At 51.3% G+C, this 19,267-nt stretch overlaps 1 protein-coding gene across 3 annotated transcripts in view; it reads left to right on the forward strand.

Annotated features, from left to right (window-relative positions):
- The window catches only part of ZFP92 (ZFP92 zinc finger protein), a 14,853-nt gene extending 4,117 nt beyond the window's left edge, over window positions 1-10,736 (forward strand). For 2 of the 3 annotated variants that reach the window (XM_016944494.4, XM_054677179.2), the window contains 4 exons: window positions 2,586-2,636; window positions 2,954-3,080; window positions 4,509-4,613; window positions 4,923-10,736. In XM_016944494.4, coding sequence (XP_016799983.3) covers window positions 2,604-2,636; window positions 2,954-3,080; window positions 4,509-4,613; window positions 4,923-5,908 — 1,251 coding nt within the window. In that variant the 5' untranslated portion in view covers window positions 2,586-2,603 and the 3' untranslated portion in view covers window positions 5,909-10,736. The remainder of the gene's footprint in view (window positions 1-2,585; window positions 2,637-2,953; window positions 3,081-4,508; window positions 4,614-4,922) is intronic. The other variant, XM_063804682.1, reaches the window with a different exon arrangement.
- Window positions 10,737-19,267: the final 8,531 nt, after the last annotated feature.

A 19,267-nucleotide genomic window follows, 5' to 3' on the forward strand; every position in this document is an offset into this window, starting at 1 on the left:
ATATATAGGCTCATGGTGTTGGTCCATCCATCCATCGATGGACATTTGGGCTTCTTCCACCTTTTGGCTCTAGTGATTAATGCTGCTGTGAACACGGGTGCCCAAGGGTTTGTGTGAACCACCTGTTTTCAATTCTTTGGGGGTATATACCCAGAAGTGGAATTGCCGGGTCATATGATAACTATGTTTAACTCATTGACAAGCCACCAGTCTGTTTTCCATAGTTTTTTTTTCTTTTTAATCACCATCTTGCCTTTTTTGTGTCAGCTTTTCTCTCTTTCTCTTTGTGAAAGGTTTTAAAGTAAGTTGCATGCCATTCCCTCCCCCAAATGCTCCAATATGCATTTCTTTAAAAGGGACATTTTCTTCCATGACCCAGTGCCACTATCCATCCAACACATGAGCAGTAATGATCCCCTACTTCCTTCCGAGGGCCACCCCATAATCACCCTCTCCCAATGATCCCTAATCCCTTTGACGACTCTCTCATTTACGCCAGCATCTCATTGACGACCCCTCCTGCAGTTGGGTGTTGGACCCCTTAAATCTCTTTTCATCTAGAACAGCCTCTCTCCCCAGTCTCCTTTCTCCCCCCATGACACTGATTTGCAGAGGATACTGGACCCGTTGCTCTATGGAACAGCCCCTTTCTGGGTCAGGCAGGTTGCTTCCTTGTGGTGTCATCTATTCCCAAGGGCCTCTGGACACTGGACATTGAGTGCCAAGGCCGCGTTCAAATCCAGTCATATGGCTTTGGTAGGATACCTTCCTACTGCATCCTGGCAGCAGGACTGTCCCACCCTATGTCCCACTGCTAGGTTAGATTACTCTCTTGCAGCCCTCAAATAATCACAGGATGGCATTTTGATATGTGATACCCCTTTCTCTCTCAAGTCTTTAACCTAATGGTTTAGCATCCATTCCACCTTCAGGGATTCAGAACATCAGCTTATGTAACTTGGACCAATGTTGGCTGGCAGGTCATCATGGATGATAAGGGACTTTGGAGCAATTTAAATGCCAGGCAAATACTATCGCTGTCCTTCTCTATGCTCCTGGGACCCTGTGCCCTCTCCCTCTCTCCTGTGGCGTTGTTGGCACAAACAAACTGTAGTCACCCATTGGAACATCAATAAAAGCTTGGAGACCAACAAAATGGAAATCCCAGGCAGAGAAGCAGAGAAACCAGGAAGTAGCTGGTGGGGGCGTGTGCTGAGAAAGGAACAATCTTTTACCCCCCTGTCCTAGTCCTCCTGTGTTGCTGTACAGGAATACCAGAGGCTGGGTAATTTATAAAGAGAAAAGGTTTCTTTAGCTCAGGATTTTGCTGGCTGGAAAGTTCAAGACTGGGCGTCTGCATCTAGTGAGAGCCTCAAGCTGCTTCCATTCAGGGTGGGAGCCTAAGGGGAGCTGGTGGCGCACGGCATATGCAGAGATCACGTGGCCAGAGGGGACGCAAGATGAGGGGAGGAGCCAGGCTCTTTTTAACAATCAGCTCTCACAGAGCAAGGACTCACTCACCCCTGAGGGAGGGCATTAATCTGTTCATGAGGGACTCACCCCCACGACCCAAACAACTCCCATGAGGCCCCACCTCCAACATTGGGGATCAAATTGCAACGTGACGTGTGGAGACTCAGATATCCAACCCACAGCACTGACTGCCATCTGGCATTGAGAACTGATGTGGAGAAGTCCTGAGGCCGAGGTGAATTTTGTCCACTTTGTCAATTTCATTTCCCTACTCTTAGCCTGAAACTCAACTTCCTGCTGTCCCTCCAGGGTCCCACATGGGGTCATCCTCTGTGCCTGTTCCCTAATTTTCAGCACCACGAATGCCAAATGCAGGACCATCTGAGGGCCAGGGTATGTGCTGTGCTGTTGGCTGGCTACTCTCTTTGCCACTTGCAGCCTCCAGCTCTCTGCCTGAATGTCACCCCTTCAGAGAGCACCCCCACTACTGTAGGTCCCCCTTGATTCTGCACTGCCCTCACCTCTCTTCTCTTCATTTTGCAAAGGGAGGTCGTACATGTGCATTTGGAGTTTCCTTAAGAATCCCGACCTGAGGGAAGGGGATTGGCAGTGGAGCTTCCAGGAATGGCTGGAAAGTTGGGGTCAGGGGACGCTGGCCACATGGGGAGAGAGCTAAGAACATTCACAACAGACCAGGGAAATTGGGACACAGACACACACAGAGAGAGGATGGCCACACGAAGACAGAGGCCAAGAAGGATTGCTGGAAACCACCAGAAGCCGAAACTGGCGAGAAAGGGGCTTCAGTGGAGCGGGGGCCTGCCAGCACCTGGATCTCGGACTTCTGGCCTCCAGAACCGGGAGAGAAAAATGTGTCTTGCTTGAAGGCCCCGATTTGTCGTACTTATTATGGCCGCCCCAGGAAGCCATACAGAAGGTCTGATGGTGAGGGGCCCTTGGTGAAGCTGCAGGTGTTCTGTTCTCACTAGAACACCACAGGTGGCCGCTGTGCTTATTTCACAAGAAAAACTAAGCAGGGTCTTCAAGCAGGTCGCAGATTGGCTGCTCCAGGCTGCCCTGGGCTCACAGGGGGCTCTCTGCATTTCCCTTAGCTCCTCTGCGCCCTGGTGATGGCAGCCATTCTCCTGACCACGAGACCCAAGGTGAGTGGTGGCCCCTCTCCCTGGCCTCTCCCCCTGGCAGCCGCCGTCTGCTGCCTCCTCATGCCCAGGCCTCTCCAGCTGGGCTGAGCTTAGGCTGCCCTTAGCATCGTTTTCCTTTCCTGAGGCGCACAATCTGGGCTTCCTGCCTCTGTCGGCTGTGCTGCCTGTTTTTCTGTCTTACAACTCGTGCAACCCGAGTCTTTCCACCTGCTGAGCCTTCCAGGGCTCCCCCCGCCCCCTACATTTTGTTTCTGTCAGCTCCTCCAGGGCCCCAGGGGGTTGAATTCCCCTGTGGCCACAAGAATGCCTTATTTTAGGTGCCAGTATCTTTTGAGGATGTGTCCGTGTACTTCACAAAGACAGAATGGAAGCTTCTGGACCTCAGACAAAAGGTCCTCTACAAGCGGGTGATGCTGGAGAACTATAGCCATTTGGTGTCACTGGGTAAGTGATCCCTCCACGACATACACACACCCAGTCCCACCTACTCTGTCTCTGGGCTCAGTTTATTTCCGAGATTCCTGTTTGTTGGTTGCTATGAGCCCAAGAATAAATGCATTTCTCCATCAGACCAGTAATGCCAGTAATCCATTGCAGGCCAGCCGCCATCTCAGTAGGATGGTTTTTAGCTAAGTGGTCTGGACCCGTAAATGTTTTAGGTAAATGCGTTGGCCTGTAAGTTTCAGTACCAGTCTTATCTTGTGTATAAAATCGTGGATCGACTAAAGGTCTTTCTACTCAAAAGAGAGATGCAAATTCTACTGGAATATTTATGTGCACTCTTTTAGACTTAATTCGTTTCTATGACGGCTGCATTTTGCATCCGTTCCACTTTATAAAATTTAGCAACATCTTTTCCTTCCATTGACCAGGGAGGTCCCACATAAGGACAAAGTGTAGACTTGGATTTCAAGCCTTGAGAAGTCCCGGGAGGAGCTGGGGCAGCTTGGAGCACACTGCTCTCCCCCTTCCATGCCAGTGCACACCCACTGCCGGAAGGGGCAGCAATTTTGCCAAGTAAAGGGCAAAAGCAGGATTCACAGGCTAAACGGATGGGGGCCGGAGCACTCAGGAAGGTTTTCAGGTGGGGTAAAGAACCTCTGAGGGTGCCAGTGACTTGCCCCCACCTCACGCAGCTGATGAGAGATGCATGCGTGAAACAGAGTGGGACCGGGCCTCTGGCTTTTCCCCCAGTGTGCCCAGCAAGGCTGGCTGCTGCAGCTAAGCTCAGACACTCCACTTCCCAGTGGAAATGGAAACACTCCACTTCCCCTTGCTGCTGGAGGGGAAATCCAGAGGGTCTTCAACATTGCACTCTACTGCCTTTGGGGTTGTGGGGGTCTGGCTCCACAGATTTTGCCTCTGTAATCTAGCCCCATAGAGGGAAAGCAGCTTCATCCCCTGGATTCCTTCTGACACTCACCAGGCAGACCTGGGCTTCCAGGGAGGGGTCTGGGATCCTCAGTGGAGTTGGATGATGAAACAGGGCAATTCAGCTTTCGGGGCCCATGGCTGTCGGCCTCCCAATAGTCCCTGGGGCTTGCAAGCCCTTCTTCTGTCCCTCAGGGTGCCCACACACATCCCCGATTTCTCATGAGCTTCTCAGCCTCCCTGCAGGCCAGGTGACAAACACAGTTGTCCTCATGGCCCAAATCGCCAGCTACTGAAGATCTCCGTGCCCACCTGGCCCTGGACGCGCAGGAGCCCTTGCCCTTGTAGAGGGACTTGGCCCTTTCTCTGAGCCTTCCCAGTAGTGCTTTTTAGAGAGTTCTTTATTCTCTGTTACCTGAAGATATTGAGAATTGCCTGAGTTCAGGAGCGACCCTGCCCTCAGCCATAGTGGTCTTGACCTGCTTCATATTCCACGCCCAGGATTTTCCTTCTCCAAGCCTCACCTGATCTCCCAATTGGAACGAGGGGAAGGACCCTGGGTAGCAGACATCCCCAGAACCTGGGCCACCGCAGGATTGCACATAGGTGAGTGAGAGGTGCTCAACCAGCTCCCCATCGGGGGAAAAAGAAATAGCAGTGGCAAAGGGGGCAGGGAGGGTACCCTGCCGCTTTGGGTGGGAAATCCTCTTTGGAGGCAGATGTCAATCTCCAGGTGTCACAGCAGCCCCGCTATCTCCAGCCCATCCTCCCGCCCCTTCATCTCTCCTGTCTGCCTGTGTGATGGCTTTCTGTTCTGTGGTCACCTTGCTCCATCCCCTTATGTTCTCACCTCCTGCTCGTTCATCTCTCTGACTTGGCATGAGGGTGACACTGCCTGGTGCTCTGTCTTTCCAGGTGACAGAACACAGAGCAAGACGTCGACTTCAACGCAGAAGCATTCTGGACGACAACTCCCCGGGGCCGATCCACAAGGTGGCAAGGAGGGGCAGGCGGCGAGGTCGTCTGTGCTCCAGAGAGGTGCCCAGGGCTTGGGGCAGAGTTCGGCTGCGGGGCCGCAGGGCCCCAAAGGCGCGGAGAAGCGGTACCTGTGCCAGCAGTGCGGGAAGGCCTTCAGCCGCAGCTCCAACCTCATCAAGCACCGCATCATCCACAGTGGCGAGAAGCCTTACGCGTGCCCCGAGTGCGGCAAGCTGTTTCGCCGCAGCTTCGCGCTCCTGGAGCACCAGCGCATCCACAGCGGCGAGAAGCCCTACGCCTGCCCCGAGTGCAGCAAGACCTTCACGCGCAGCTCCAACCTCATCAAGCACCAGGTCATCCACAGCGGCGAGCGGCCCTTCGCCTGCGGCGACTGCGGCAAACTGTTCCGCCGCAGCTTCGCGCTCCTGGAGCACGCGCGCGTGCACAGCGGCGAGCGGCCCTACGCGTGCCCAGAGTGCGGCAAGGCCTTCAGCCGCAGCTCCAACCTCATCGAGCACCAGCGCACGCACCGCGGCGAGAAGCCCTACGCCTGCGGCCAGTGCGCCAAGGCCTTCAAGGGCGTCTCGCAGCTCATCCACCACCAGCGCAGCCACAGCGGCGAGCGGCCCTTCGCGTGCCGCGAGTGCGGCAAGGCCTTCCGTGGCCGTTCGGGCCTCAGCCAGCACCGGCGCGTGCACAGCGGTGAGAAGCCCTACGAGTGCAGCGACTGCGGCAAGGCCTTCGGCCGGCGCGCCAACCTATTCAAGCACCAGGCAGTGCACGGCGCCAGGCGCCCTGCGAAGGCGGAGACGGCGCGGAGGCTAGCGGGCCCTGGGAGCACCGGCCCTGGGAGCGCGGTGGCGGCCACCAGCCCCCCGCGGCCGAGCGCAGCCGCCAGGCCTTCCAGGCCCAGCCGCCGCTGACTCCCCGCCAGCGCACCCAGGGCGCGGCCGGTCTGCGTGGGGGGCCTTCCTGGGGACGTCGAGGCTCAGCCCCCTTCAGGTGGGAAGACCGCCCTCCCAGGGCCTCGATTGCGGCCACAGCCCTGACCTCTTTGGCCATCAGAAGACCCCAGGCAGAGCCTCACCCTGAGGCTGAGAAACGCAGGAAGGACTCAGAACCGAGGACTGCCGCCTGCCCTGGCTCCTCCATCAACGGCAGTGCGGGCTGGGAATGGAGGCCCTCTACTCCCTCCTGAGTCCTGGGCCTTGCAACTGAGGCACATAGATGGCACCTGGGCCACTCGTCCCTGAGCCACAGGTACTATCGAGTGTGCACAGGCGTGCGTGGAGGGGATGCGTGAACCATCCCTCGGATTTGCATCAGAATCGCCTGCTGCGGGTAGGGAGGAGGCCGCGTGAGGCCAGTGAGGCCAGCCAGCGCGGGGCACGCTGGCTTTGAGTTACAGAAGAGTGGTGCATTTCCTCCCTGGGGGTCGTTCCCCTCGCCCTAAGAGTTGTTAGTGTTCCCAAGTAGAAGATACTGAAAGCACTTTAATCCTTTAAGCGCTTATATTGCAGGTGGGGGAGGCGCTAAAGTTAGCACAGAGGCAAGAGGCTCCCTGAATGTTGGCATAGGATGGGGGGGCTGTGCCAGAAAACTCCCGCCTTGTCTGGGTGCCCCCAGCTGCTTCTGGGAGGAGGAGCAGCGCCCAGGCCCCATCATCCCTGAGCACCAGTGGTTCTGGGAGTGGCTAGCCCAGGCCCTGCAGAGAGGATAAGACCCTTCAAGTCACTCACAATTGGACATTTGTAGCTAGCCACCCTCCAGGCTTTGCTTTCCCCCCTGCCTGCCCACTGCCTTCTGCTCCCCAGACCCCACCAGCAAAGGCCACCCTGGCCTCTCTCTCCCCTGTCCCCCTGCCCCGCCCCACCACCAGTGCCTAAAGCTTTGCACTTACCTGCTCCTCCCCATCAGGCAGCCTCTCTTGCGGCTGGTGACGATTAGGAGGAAAGCCAGACGGGTTAGGAATTTGCACTTAGGCAACAGAGCAAGCCCAGGAACGAATCTTTCATCGAATGTCTTTTGCGTGACATTTTGTAGAATATTGGACGTTCCGTTGCTTTGATTGTTTTTGTATTCAGGGGTAATGTATATTGAAAATAGAGATTTTGCCATATCAGAGTATCAGGGATTCACTCCCTAAATAAGAGTCCCCCCAGCCCTCTGAGAAGACCTCAGGCAGGAGAAAGGGGGCCACCCCAGGCCTGCCCCCAGATGAGTGTGGTGGCAAGCCTGGCCCCTCTTCTCCCTACAACAATGCAGTCCACCCCTCTTCCCCTTAGCCCTGCAGAAACAGGGCAGACTCTTCAAATGGCACTTTACTGAAAGCCAAGGGGAATTCTCAAGGAAAAGTCTCGGGGCTGGCAGAGGCAGCTGCTGGCAGGCCTTATCCTAGTTCCCCAGCGCTGTCCCCAGAGCTGGGCTCAGGAGCTCTGCCCCTTGGTGCTCTCAGCCCAGCGTCCTGGTCAGCGGCCACCTCCTTCCAGCCCTGTCCCCTCCCAGGGGAGAGGGGGTTTTTCATCCACAAGGCCTGAGGGCAGGTGGGTGGTAGGCGTGGTGGAGGGGGGAGGTTCAAAGACAGCTGGCTCCTATCAGGAGAGTGTGGGAAGACCCGAACATACAGGATTCCCTCGGAGAATGCTGCTTGGAGTGCCAGTCACTAGGACAACTCCAGAAATAATGTTATACACACACACACACACACACTCAAGATATATATAGTTTTATGAAAACTTCTAGAGTTCTTGTAAGTTGCACTTATACCGTAGCCTCCTTCAGTGTGTCCCTATTCCCCATCCTGTGATTGCGTTCTTGTCTGCAAGCTGGTCTCATAAGCCCACAAGTGCGTGTCATGCCTGTCCCCATGTCCTTGATGCCAAGCCTGGTGCTGGTAATCAGTAAGCATGAGTGAAATAGGTCTTGCAGTCCTAGCACCTCAGACTCAGGCTTGGGACCATTGTCGGCTCCAGCCTTGCCTTGAGGCAATCCGAAGCATCTACGACTTTGGGTTTTCCAGAAAAAGAAGTATTAGGAATGGTGTATTTGAAGTCCCTGATGAGGCCATTGGGAAGTCTGGGTTTTTCTGCTGTGCAGACAGTCTTTGCAAGGGCTGGCATGGGTCCAGAAATGCAATCCTCGTGCAGAGTAGGTGCCTGTGGCAGGAGGCCATGCAATTGGGCTCTAGTCTTGCTTCATTCAACTGAACCAGGAAAGAAACAGATCCACGCACTCTGATACCCATTTCCGTTGTTCTAGGAGGTAAATGATTTCGTTCCTACAAGCCAGACAGTAGCCAGCTTTCACTAAAGAAGAATCGACTCCTTAGTATCTTGTCATGCCGTTGGTTCTGATGCATAAGTGAACCCTGTTTTTAACAGAAGCTCCTTTTTTTTCACCTCAGGACCTACCCAAGACTGACTAGATACTGGCAGGACAAGGTACAGGAGTTTTCAGCAGAAAGTGGAGTTGCCAGGAGAGATGCTGGGCACTTGCACTGTGACTTTGGAGTGCCGGGAAAAGTTCCAGGGTCCCCAGTGCTTACTTAGATAAACGGCATTTAAAATAGTGCAGCCTTTTATCATTGCTTAGTCTAATTTAGCTCCCCTTAATGACATTCTCACTGCAAGGTGGTCATTGCTATCATTTTCTTTTGGGTGTGGCAGTTAGGTATGCCACGTGAGCTGAATGGGTTTCACATGGAATCAAAGTCAGAATGTTCGAAAAGGACATTTGTGTTTTTCCTTCAATGGTGCCTTGAAATTGGGCTCCCTCCCTCTTGCTGTGTGGGGAACTGGGAGGGTATAGCCCAAGCTTGCTTTGTGATGGACAGCTAGAATGTAAAAGCTTAAACTATGGGGAAAGTCTTGCCTGTTTTCCAAGGCTTCCTCCACCCCGCCACCGAAGAACTTACCTGGATGCCAACCTGGGACCCCTTTGTCTTTGGGCTTTTGCCCTTTGAAACTGTGAATGCTTCAAGAGCCACATAAATGCTCTGGCAGTGTCTCCATGTAACTAGTAAATTGTCCTGGCTGGATTCGTTGTGAAATGGAACTGTCCCATTTACTTTGGTTGCAAATAAGGAAGATGTATGAGTATTGGCCTGGAAATGAGCCCTCTAGTGTAGAGAGGTTATTCTGAGGGTTTAAACTACATGGATAGGCCTTGGGTTCAAGGTTACAGGAAAGGCTGTAAGCCTGAGATTGTGGGGAATGGCCAGAGCTGGGCTTTGGGTGTTCCTTGCGGGGGTCCCTGTGAAGGTAAGACAGAAAGGCATTCTGGGTGAGCTGCCTCGGGTCAGCCCAGGGGTGCAGGCTCCTCTGACTGGGACCACAGGCAGCCACCCGAGGCCACTCAGATGCCGTGACTCTGAGACCAGAGGGAAGGGAGGCTGGACCTGGTCGCCTGTGTTCCTCAGCAAAGTGCCACATCAGTCTCCTGAGAACACAGCTGTGTGTTCTTTCCAGTCGCTTCTGTTCCCAGACTTCAGGCAACATGGCAGCTCCCACACTTGCCAGGGTAGTTGGAAGGGCAGCTCTGGAGACAGGAAGTGGAGGTAGAAGCAAAGGAAGGGAGTCCTTGGCTGGGAAGTGCTTGGGTTCGGACAGACAGGGAAGAAGGGAAAGTATGAGGTGTGTTCAGGGAAGCTTAGAAGGGCAGAGAGGTTGCAGTAGGACATGTATGGGCTAAAGGGTCAGTTAGAACCAGAGTATGGAGAGTCTGGGATGCCATATACAAAAGTTTGGGCTCTAACAGTCTCCTGATGAGGAGCAATTTTCCAAAACATGAAAGAATTATTCTAAGAATGACAAAGGGAAGTTAATATAAATTATGACTACCACAGGGTTTGAATTTACACACTGACCACCACAAATTTTATAACTGTAGTCGTCTCGATGGTTGTGATGCCCATGAGGTGTTGGGCTGGGGGCATGATGACGCTGAGGCAACATGAGAGGGGACGTCTTTGACACCAGGGCCCCAGCCACGTGTCTCAGGGGCTCCCACTTGCCATGGGACTCGCAGCTGGTTCCATCTGATGCCAGCCCCAGTGCATCTATCACTGTCTTCACAAAACGGGGGTCCTCCAGGAGTTCTGGACAGCTGCTCTGCAGATTCTTATATACCTTTAATCGAAGGCCTTGAACTTTTGAGAGGAGTGCAGTGCCCTCCTTTTGTGTTCAGGAAGGCCAAACTAGAGCCTTCTCCACCGCCGGGGAATATTCATGTGGGAAATGGAGGCCTGCTGCAGAGCTGAAGGTCAATGATTGTTTAATCTTTCTTTGACAGCATTATGAAGGTATAATGGGCATACAAGAAACTGCACGTCTTTAAAGTGTACAGTTGGAGGGTTTTTGGCATGTGTGGACACCCATGAAACCTCCCCCATAATCGAGACAGTGAATTGATCTGCCACTCCCAAAAGTGGCCTTGCGCCTCCAGCGACCCCTCTTTCCTGCTCCTCACTGTCCCCCATCCCCACCGCCACTGCTTGGCTTGCTGTCACTATAGATTAATTCCCATTTTCTAGAATTCCATAGAAATGGACTCATACAGTGTATGTCTGGCCTCTTTCACTCAGCACAATTCTTTTTTCATCAGGTGTTTTTGTGCATATCAGTACTCCATTTTTTTAATTGTTGGTAGGATCCCATTGTATGGGTGGACCACAATACCTGTTGAATACCTGTTGATGGACATCTGGGTTGTTACCAGGTTTTGGCCATGACAAATAAAGCTGCTGTGAACATTTGTGTACCAGTTTCTGCGTGGACATATGTTTTCATTTCTCTTGGATATACGGCTAGGAGTGGAATTGTTGGGTCATGTGGTAACTCTGTGTTTAACTGTGCGAGGAACTACCAAGCTTTTCCATAGCAGCTGCACCATCTTATGTTCCCACCAGCAGTGTACAAGCGTTTTAGTTTCTCCATATCCTCACCAACCGATATAGTTTGGATCTGTGATCCCACCCAAATCTCATGTTGAATTGTAATCTCCAATGTTGGAGGTGGGGCCTGGTGGGAGGTTACTGGATCATGGGGGCAGGGTTCTCACAAATGGTTTAGTACCATCCTCTTGGTGTTGTCCTCATGATAGTGATTGAGTTCTCCCAAGAGATGGTCCTTTAAAGGCGTGTGGCACCTCCCCTTTCTCTCTCTTGCTCCTGCTCTGGCAGCGTGATGTGCCTGCTCCTGCTTTGCGTTCCACCATGAGTAAAAACCCCTGAGGCTTCCCCAGAAGCAGATGCTGCCATGCTTCCTGTACAGCCTGAAAAACCGTGAGCCAATTAAACCTCTTTTCTTCATAAATTACCCAATCTCAGGTATTTCTTCATAGTAATGCAAGAACAGACTAATACACTAACACTTGTTATTGTCTGTCTTTTCATTATAGCCATCCCAGTGGGTGTGGGGTGGTATTTCATTGTGGTTTTGATTTGCATTTCCCTGATAACTAATGATGTTGAGCATCTTTTCATGTGTCCTTTGGCCATTCATATGTCTTCTTTGAGGAAGTATCTGTTCAAGTCTTTCGCCCGTTTTTAAATGAGGTTGTTTGTCTTCTTATTAAGTTCTAAGAGCTCTAGACACAAGTCCTTTGTCAGATATGTATTTTGCAATATTTTTCTTCCAAACTCTGGCTTGCCTTTCCATTTGCATAACACTGCATTTTAAAGAGCAGAAGTTGCGTTATGTTGATGGAGTCTAAGGTATGGACTTTTAAATTTTATAGTTTGTGCTTTTTGTGTCATAGTTAAGAAATCTTTGCAAAACTCAAGTCACTAAGTCTTTATCCAGTGTTTTCTTATAAAAACGTAGACCTGTTTCCTTATAGAAGTTGTATAATCTTAGCTCTTATATTTAGGTCTATGATCCATTTTGTGTGTGGTGTGAGGCAAATTCACAATTCATTTTTTTATATATGGATATCCAGTTTTTCTAGCACCATTTGTTGAAAAGATTATCTTTTCTCCAGTTGAGTTACCTTAGCCCCTTTGTGGAAAATCAGTTGGCCATATGTGTGTGAGTCTACTTCTGGACTCTTCATGGTACCTCATCAGTCAGCACTATGAACTGAATATTTGTGCCCCCTGAAAATTCATATGTGGAAGCCCTGATCCCCAGTGGGATGGTGTATTAATCCATTTTCATGCTGCTAATAAAGACATATTGAGACTGGGTAACTTATAAAGAAAAAGAAGTTTAATTGACTCACAGGGCCACGTGGTGAGGGAGGCCTCACAATCATGGTGGGAGGCAAGGAGGAGCAAAGTCACATCTTACATGGTGGCAAGGAAGAGAGAACTTGTGCAGGGGAACTGCCCATTATAAAACCATCAGATCTTGTGAGACTTACTATCAGGAGAACAGCACAGGAAAGACCTGCCCCCATGATTCAATTACCTCCCACTGGGTCTCTCATAGGACACATGGAAATTGTGGGAACCACAATTCAAGATGAGATTTGGGTGGGAACACAGCCAAACCATATCACATGGCATTAGGAGTTGGGGCCTCTGGGAGCGGATTAGGTTTAGATGAGGTCATGACGGTGGGACCCTCATGATGGGATTGGTTCCCAACAACAAGAGGAAGAGACACTAGAGCTTCCTTTCTCCACTGTGTGTGAGGATACAGCAAGAAGGCCGCTGTGTCCAAGCCAAAGAGAACTATTACCAAGAACCAAATCTGCTGGCACCTTGACTTTAGACTTTTAGCCTCCAGAACTGTGAGAAATAAATGTCTGTTGTTTAAGCCACCCAGTCTGTGGTATTTTGTTATAGCACCCCAAGCAAACTGAGACAATGTCTATCTCGATGCCAATGCCACACTCTCTTGACTACTGTAGCTTTGTAACACGTCTTGAAATCAGGTAATGTGAGTTCTCCAATGCTGTTCTTCATTTTCAAAATTGTTTTGTCTTTTCAAAGTTTGTCACACTTTCACATGAGTTTTAGAATACCTTGCCAATTTATATGGGGGGAAAAAGCCTACTGGGGTTTTGATTGGATTGCATTGAATCTATAAACCATTTGAGGGAGGATTGATATCTTTAACAATATTAAGCCTTTCAATCTATGAACATGATGTATCTCTCCATATTGGGAGCCTTCTTTAATTTCTCTCAACAATGGGTTGTAGTTTCAATGTTTAGACCTTGGATGTGGGTTGCTAGAGAACCTGCTAGAGTGGATTAAATAATTAGTAGATCCCTACATATGGTTATTGAGTTTATGGGTATTGTTTCAACCATTCCTAGTAACCCTGCATTCTCATTTAGTTCTTCATTTATCTAACAGATATAGACTGAACATTTAACTGTGTGCTGCGATATGAGGATGAGTATGACAGAATTAGGTGTATTTTTTTGTTCCTATGATGTTTTTGTTTAGCCCAGTCCATATTTGACAGCAGCCTTGACCATAATATAACACAGAGCTGTTTTCTGTTTCTTTGTCCGTTTGTTTGTTTCTTTGTGTTTGTTTGTTTTGGAAACAGAGTCTCGCTCTATCCCTCAGGCTGGAGTGCAGTGGTGTGATCTTGGCTCACTGCAACCTCCACCTCCTGGGTTCAAGCGATTCTCATGCCTCAGCCTCCTGAGTAGCTGGGATTACAGGTGCCTGCCACCACATCCAGCTAATTTTTGTATTTTTAGTAGAGACAGTGATTTGCCATGTTGGCCAGGCTGGTCTCGAACTCCTGGCCTCAGGTGATCTGCCCACCTTAGCTTCCCAGAGTGCTGGGATTAAAGAAGTGAGCCACCACGCCTGGCCAGAGGTTTTTTTGTTTGTTTGTTTGTCTGTCTTGTTTTGTTTTTGTTTTTGACAGAGTCTAGCTTTGTCACCAGGCTGGAGTACAGTGATGCAATCTCGGCTCACTGCAACCTCCACCTCCCAGGTTCAAGCAATTCTCCTGCCTCAGCCTCCCAAGTAGCTGGGATTACAGGCACACACTGCCATGCCCAGCTAATTTTTGTATTTTTTTTTTTTAGTAGAAATGGCATTTCACCATGTTAGCCAGGATGGTCTCGATCTCCTGACCTTGTGATCTGCCCACCTCAGCCTCCCAAAGTGCTGGGATTACAGGCGTGAGCCACCATGCCCAGCCCAGAGTTGTGTTTTATATTATGTGTGTCCGTGTGTCCAAGATTTTTTAGCTGTGTCCAATTTTTTTTTTTTTTTTTTTTTTTTTTTGTGAGATAGAGTCTTGCTCTGTTGCCTAGACTGGAGTGCAGTGGTTTAGTCGTGGCTCAATGCAGTCTTGCCCTCTTGGCCTCAAGCGATCCTCCTGCCTCCACCTTCACCTCCTAAGTAGCTGGGACTACAGGCATGTGCCACCACATCTGGCTAATTTTTTTTTTAGATGAGTCTCGCTCTGTCACCCAGGCTGGAGTGCAGTGGCATGATCTTGGCTCATTGCAACCTCCACCTCTTGGGTTCAAGCAATTCTGCTGCCTCAGCCTCCCGTGTAGCTGGGACTACAGGTGCCTGCCACCACACCCGGCTAATTTTGTATTTTTAGTAGAGACGGGATTTCACCATATTGATCAGGCTGGTCTCAAACTCCCAACCTGATGTGATCCACCTGCCTCAGCCTCCCAAAGTTCTGGGATTACAGGCGTGAGCCACCTCGTCCGGCCACCTGGCTGATTTTTTAATTTTTTTTTAATAGAGATGAGGTCTCATTATGTTGCCCAGGCTCCAAGATTTTTTAAGTACCATTTTCTGAAAAGGGCTTCTGACAGAACCTCACCAAGAACCAGATCTGCTGGCACCCTGACGTTAGACTTTTAGCCTCCAGAACTGTGAGAGCTCAAATCAAATCAAAATAAGAAAGTAAGAATTAAATTTTTTTCATTTTTTTCAATGAAAATATTCCTCGCCTACTATATAATGTATTCTAGCTGGTTACATGAGAACAAGGTGAGAGGAGGTACAGAAGGACAAAGGAGGAAAGAGGAAAGCACAGGTGAGAAGGAGAGCAGCTTGACTGCAGTGACTTGAACACTCAGATCACAGGGTCTCCTCTGGTTATGGGAATGGGATGCAGGAAGAAACAAACACAGTATATCAGTTAGGAAAGTGGCCACAAAAGTAGTAGAAAACCTAACTATGGTGGATTAAAGAATTAGATGCTTTGTTTTCTCACCTAAGGACTCTGGGGTAGCTTTCTGGCATCGGTTCAGCAGCAGAGCTTTTGGCAGTACCCAGCATCTTTCTGATTTGCTTCGCTTTGCTGCGTGATCACAAAATGGCTGCTGAAGCTCCAGCCATCACATATGCATTAGACAGAAGGAGGAAGGGGCAGAGACAGACACTCTGTCCTCTTTTATCAAGGAAGCAACAGTTTTCCCAGAAACTTGCCTGGCAGACTTCCACTTAGATCTCAGGAGCCAGAACTGGATCATGCGGCCACCCCTAACCTCAAGAGAGGCTGAGAACGTTGGGAATGGGATGGATTTTCATGACCTATCACCTGGGGCTGAGCCCACTGATGCCTTGAACAAAGTTGGGGTCTTATCCCCAGAGAAAAAGGTTAGGATGCAGATTGGGTGGTGTTATGAGTCAAATTGTATCCCCCAAAAAGGTAGGTTGAAGTCCTAACCCCCAGTACCTCAGAATGTGATCATGCTTGGAAGTAGGGTCGTTGCTGATGTAAATATTTAAAATAAGGTCATACTGGAGTAGGGCGCATCCTTAATCCAATATGGCTGCTGTCCTTACAAAGAGAGGAGAATGCCATGCAAAGGAACAGACACACAGGGAGAAGGCCATGTGAAGACAGAGACAGGGACAGAAGTGATGAGGCCACGAGCCAAGGAACACCCGGGGCCACCAAAAGCTGGAAGAGGCAGAAGGACCCTCCCCTAGAGCCTCTGGAGGGAGCGCAGCCCTGCCCACACCTAGATATCAACCCGAGGGCCCTCAGCTCTTTATGCCTGAACTCTGGGAGGCTGGGGGTGAGGGAGAGAAGGCCAGCCTTGCTCAAGCCCCTCCCACTGGCGGGCATCCTGACTACCATTTACAGATGTGAAAACTGAGGCTTAGAGATGGGAAGGAATTGTCTGGAGACTCAACACTAGGAAGCGGCGACAGATTCGTGCCCAAGTTCCAGGACTCCAGCATTGCTGCTCACTCCAGCCAACCAGGGAGAGCAGCTGTGTGAACTCTGCCCCCAAACTAGAGGGAATCCAGTCGCCTTTACCATTTTCCTAACTTCGCCCATTTGGGGGGATGATTCCATAAGTTGGCCATAACCAAACATAAAAATCATTTGATTTTCTGGAAAAGATTGTACAAAAGGAAAGAAGCCAAAGGTTAAATCCTGCCTTGGAATTGGGAAAGCATTTGGTCATCCCCCTCCCCGCCCTTGCACCATATAGGTTCTCAGCTGGTGAGACTCTCAGGAGCGCTGGGGTTGTGGGCCTTGGAGCCCTGCCACCTACACTTTCTTCCATCCCTTACCCACAATTGCTCACTCCGGATGCCATGCACCTTCGTTTCCTTTCTGTAAGACTGAGGGGGCCAGGTGTGGTGGCTCACATCTGTAATCCCAGCACTTTGGGAGGCTGAGGCGGGTGAATTGCCTGAGGTCAGGAGTTCGAGACCAGCCTGGCCAACATGGTGAAACCCCATCTCTACTAAAAATGCAAAAATTAGCCAGGTGTGGTGGCGCATGCCTGTAGTCCCAGCTACTTGGGAAGCTGAGGCAGGAGAATCGCTTGAACCCAGGAGACGGAGGTTTCAGTGAGCCAAGATCACGCCACTGCACTCCAGCCTGGGCGACAGAGCAAGACTCCGTCAAAAAAAAAGAAAAAAAGAAAGGAGAGAGGGAGAGAAAAAGAGAGGAAGGAAGGGAGAGAGGGAGGGAGAGAGGGAGGGAGGGAGGGAAGGAGGGAGGGAAGGAAGGAAGGAAGGAAGGAAGGAAGGAAGGAAGGAAGGAAGGAAGGAAGGAAGGAAGGAAAAAGCACCTTTCCTGGTTTGTTTTAAGCACAAACCAGGTGGCTTAAAACACCAGAAATTTACTCTCTTATTGTTGAAGAGCCAGAAGACCCCTCCCTTGCCTTTTCCAGCCGCTGGTGGCCCCAGACTTCCCTGGGTTGTGGCTGCATCGCCGCAATCCCGGCCTCAGTCTTCAAGTGGCCTCGTCCTCCCACTGTGTGCCTCCACTCTGCGTCTCTCCTAAGGACACTTGTCAATGGATTTAGGGCACACCCCAGTAATCCAGGATGACCCTGTCTCAAGATCTTTAATGTAATTACATCTGCAAAGACCCTTTCTCCAAATAAGGTCACACTAAAAGGGGGCAGAGATTAGGACATGAACACATCTTTTGGGGGCTGCCTTCAACCCAGCACAGGCAGGAACAGGCTTGGTGTGTTTGAGGCCTGTGTGGCTGGAGGCCAGTGGGCCTCCCAGGGGCAGTGGGGAGGGATGAGGGTGGCAGGGCCAGGGACAGCCATATAGGGCTCGGAGGGCATGACAAGAAGTGCAAGGGCTCAGACATAACAGGAGCTGTCACCGTAGCTGACATGCACTGCACATGTGCTATGTGCCAGGCCCCAGGCATGACCCACCCTCCCAGGATCATTGTATTGTTTCCATTTTACAGATGAGGAAACTGAGGCCAGGCTGTGAGGTCATTTCTGCCAGCCACAGGGTTGGGCAGTTGGGGGGTGAGGCCTGGCACCCAGGCTGTCACCACTAGCTGAGGCCCCCTCCCAACGGCTTGGGTCCCTTTCAGCCCTGGACCTCAAGGGAGGGAACTACAAATGCCAAGTCCTCCTCTCCGCCCCAGGGGACCTGGGAAAGGCCAAGGGTTCTTTTGCCGGGCTTCCGGGTTCCCTGGCAGGAGGGGGAATGCTGTACGTGCTGGATTTCCAGGTTGGAAGGAGACTTTGTAAACCTTTTCAATACAGCCCCGCCAGGCTTACGGCCCAGGGAGGTGTGTCTGCAGGACCCGGACACATCTCTTTGAAATGCAAACATAAAGCTGGCGCCCCTAGCTCCCTGCCTTCCTGAGAGCTTAGCCTAGGTCCTGGCTTCAAGCCCTAACCACCAAGAGAAACCTTTCATTTTCCTTTGGATACAGGCAACTCACTAGCGCGGAATGGCCAGCTGCTGACCAGGTGCACTCACGATGGATGAGGACATGCAGCAGGGCATCTTGAGATGGCATCTGCCTGACTAGATCAAAGGGTAGCTGACATGCACTGCGCAAAGGATGAGGTTTCCTTCTCGGCCTGTGATGCCCATTGCAGCTGAGCTCACCTTTGTCTTCTTTCCCGCATTGTGGAGAGGGCTCCCCAGGCTGGCAGGACCTCCAGTCTTCCCAGTACATGCAGGCGTGGAGCGCCCAGGGTGGGGAGCAGGGTCCAGAGGTGGGAGGGGCTGAGCGGAGGCCATGGATCCGGGGCCCGGGGCGAGGATCAGCCTCCAGCTACCCGGAATGCGCTGGGCCCGTGGAGGTACCTGGGTGACTGACAACCCAGGAGCCTGGGGCTTCCGCTGGGACTGTGGCGACTATCACACCTCACGCCACTTAAGGGGTTGTCGCTGCTTCTACAAATCCAGCTAGAAACAAAAAGATGGAAATTGGGAGGATGCTGGCCAGGAGACAAGAAGTGAGGAGCAGGGGCAGAGGACAGACGGGTCAGCCCTTGACTGAAGAAGGCCTCCCAGAGGAGGCAAAGGCCCGTCTCCACCTCAGGAGGGCTAGCTGAGCTCCACTCCAAACAGGATTGTCATGGACCTGGGCTTTGCCTGACAAACATTCCCAAGCTCCCAAGACAGCAGGAGCATCTCAGAAGCTTCCAAACAGAAAGAACCAGCAATAGCAGAAATGGATCAGAGTGGGCCAGCTTCCCTGTGCGACTCTGGCAGCCTGTGGATCCTCATCCCAGCCAAGCACCACTCACCCAGCAGGGAAGGAAAGCAAGAATCCTTGTGACCAAGCAGGTTAGCTTCAAAATGCATTTTGATACTTGGGAGGCTGAGGCAGGAGAATGGCGTGAGCCCGGGAGGCGGAGCTTGCAGTGAGCAGAAATCGCACCACTGCACTCCAGCCTGGGCGACTGAGCGAGACTCCGTCTCAAAAAAACAAAAAACAAATGCATTTTGAAACTTCTTCTTTCCTTTCTCGCTTTCAGCCTTAATGTACTTTGAAACTCCTTGTTTCCCTCCCTTCCCACCAGACACTCCCTTGCACTGCTCACTCACCTAATTTTGTGCTTACTTAGTAGTTCCAGGGAGCTAATCTTGAGACAAACCAAGCATGGAA

Source organism: Pan troglodytes, chromosome X (assembly GCF_028858775.2).
Source record: "Pan troglodytes isolate AG18354 chromosome X, NHGRI_mPanTro3-v2.0_pri, whole genome shotgun sequence".
Taxonomy (NCBI): Eukaryota; Metazoa; Chordata; class Mammalia; order Primates; family Hominidae; genus Pan; species Pan troglodytes.